Source organism: Buceros rhinoceros, unplaced genomic scaffold (assembly GCF_000710305.1).
Source record: "Buceros rhinoceros silvestris isolate BGI_N320 unplaced genomic scaffold, ASM71030v1 scaffold26238, whole genome shotgun sequence".
NCBI classification, from domain to species: Eukaryota; Metazoa; Chordata; class Aves; order Bucerotiformes; family Bucerotidae; genus Buceros; species Buceros rhinoceros.
Window position 1 is genome coordinate 15,442 of NW_010426680.1, and position 299 is coordinate 15,740.

Consider the following 299-nt stretch of genomic DNA (forward strand, 5'->3'; position numbering starts at 1 on the left):
AACCCCCGCCAGCCTGGGGGGGGGGGGTGCCCCCCATCTGGATCCACCTGGCTGGCAAGCAGTGTTCTCCACCCAAAGGGGTGCCCTGGGTATAGGGAACTCTGTTGTCCCCAAGCTGGGGTGGGGGGACCACCCCCGGAGAGAGAGGGACCCTGCACACCCTCTTGGCACCCACCCCGGCTTGTCCTACTCACCACCAGAGCCCGATGATGTTGGCGGGGCAGAGGAGGATGAAGAAGAGCCCCAGCTGGGTCCGGGAGGAAGGCAGCATCCTTCCAGGGCTGAGGGGAGCGCCGAGC

At 67.2% G+C, this 299-nt stretch overlaps 1 protein-coding gene across 1 annotated transcript in view; it reads right to left on the reverse strand.

Moving 5' to 3' along the window:
• The window catches only part of WNT6 (wingless-type MMTV integration site family, member 6), a 13,017-nt gene extending 12,746 nt beyond the window's left edge, over positions 1–271 (reverse strand). Inside the window, exon 1 of the mRNA XM_010141614.1 lies at positions 195–271. Within this exon, the coding sequence (XP_010139916.1) occupies positions 195–271 (77 nt within the window). The remainder of the gene's footprint in view (positions 1–194) is intronic.
• Positions 272–299: the final 28 nt, after the last annotated feature.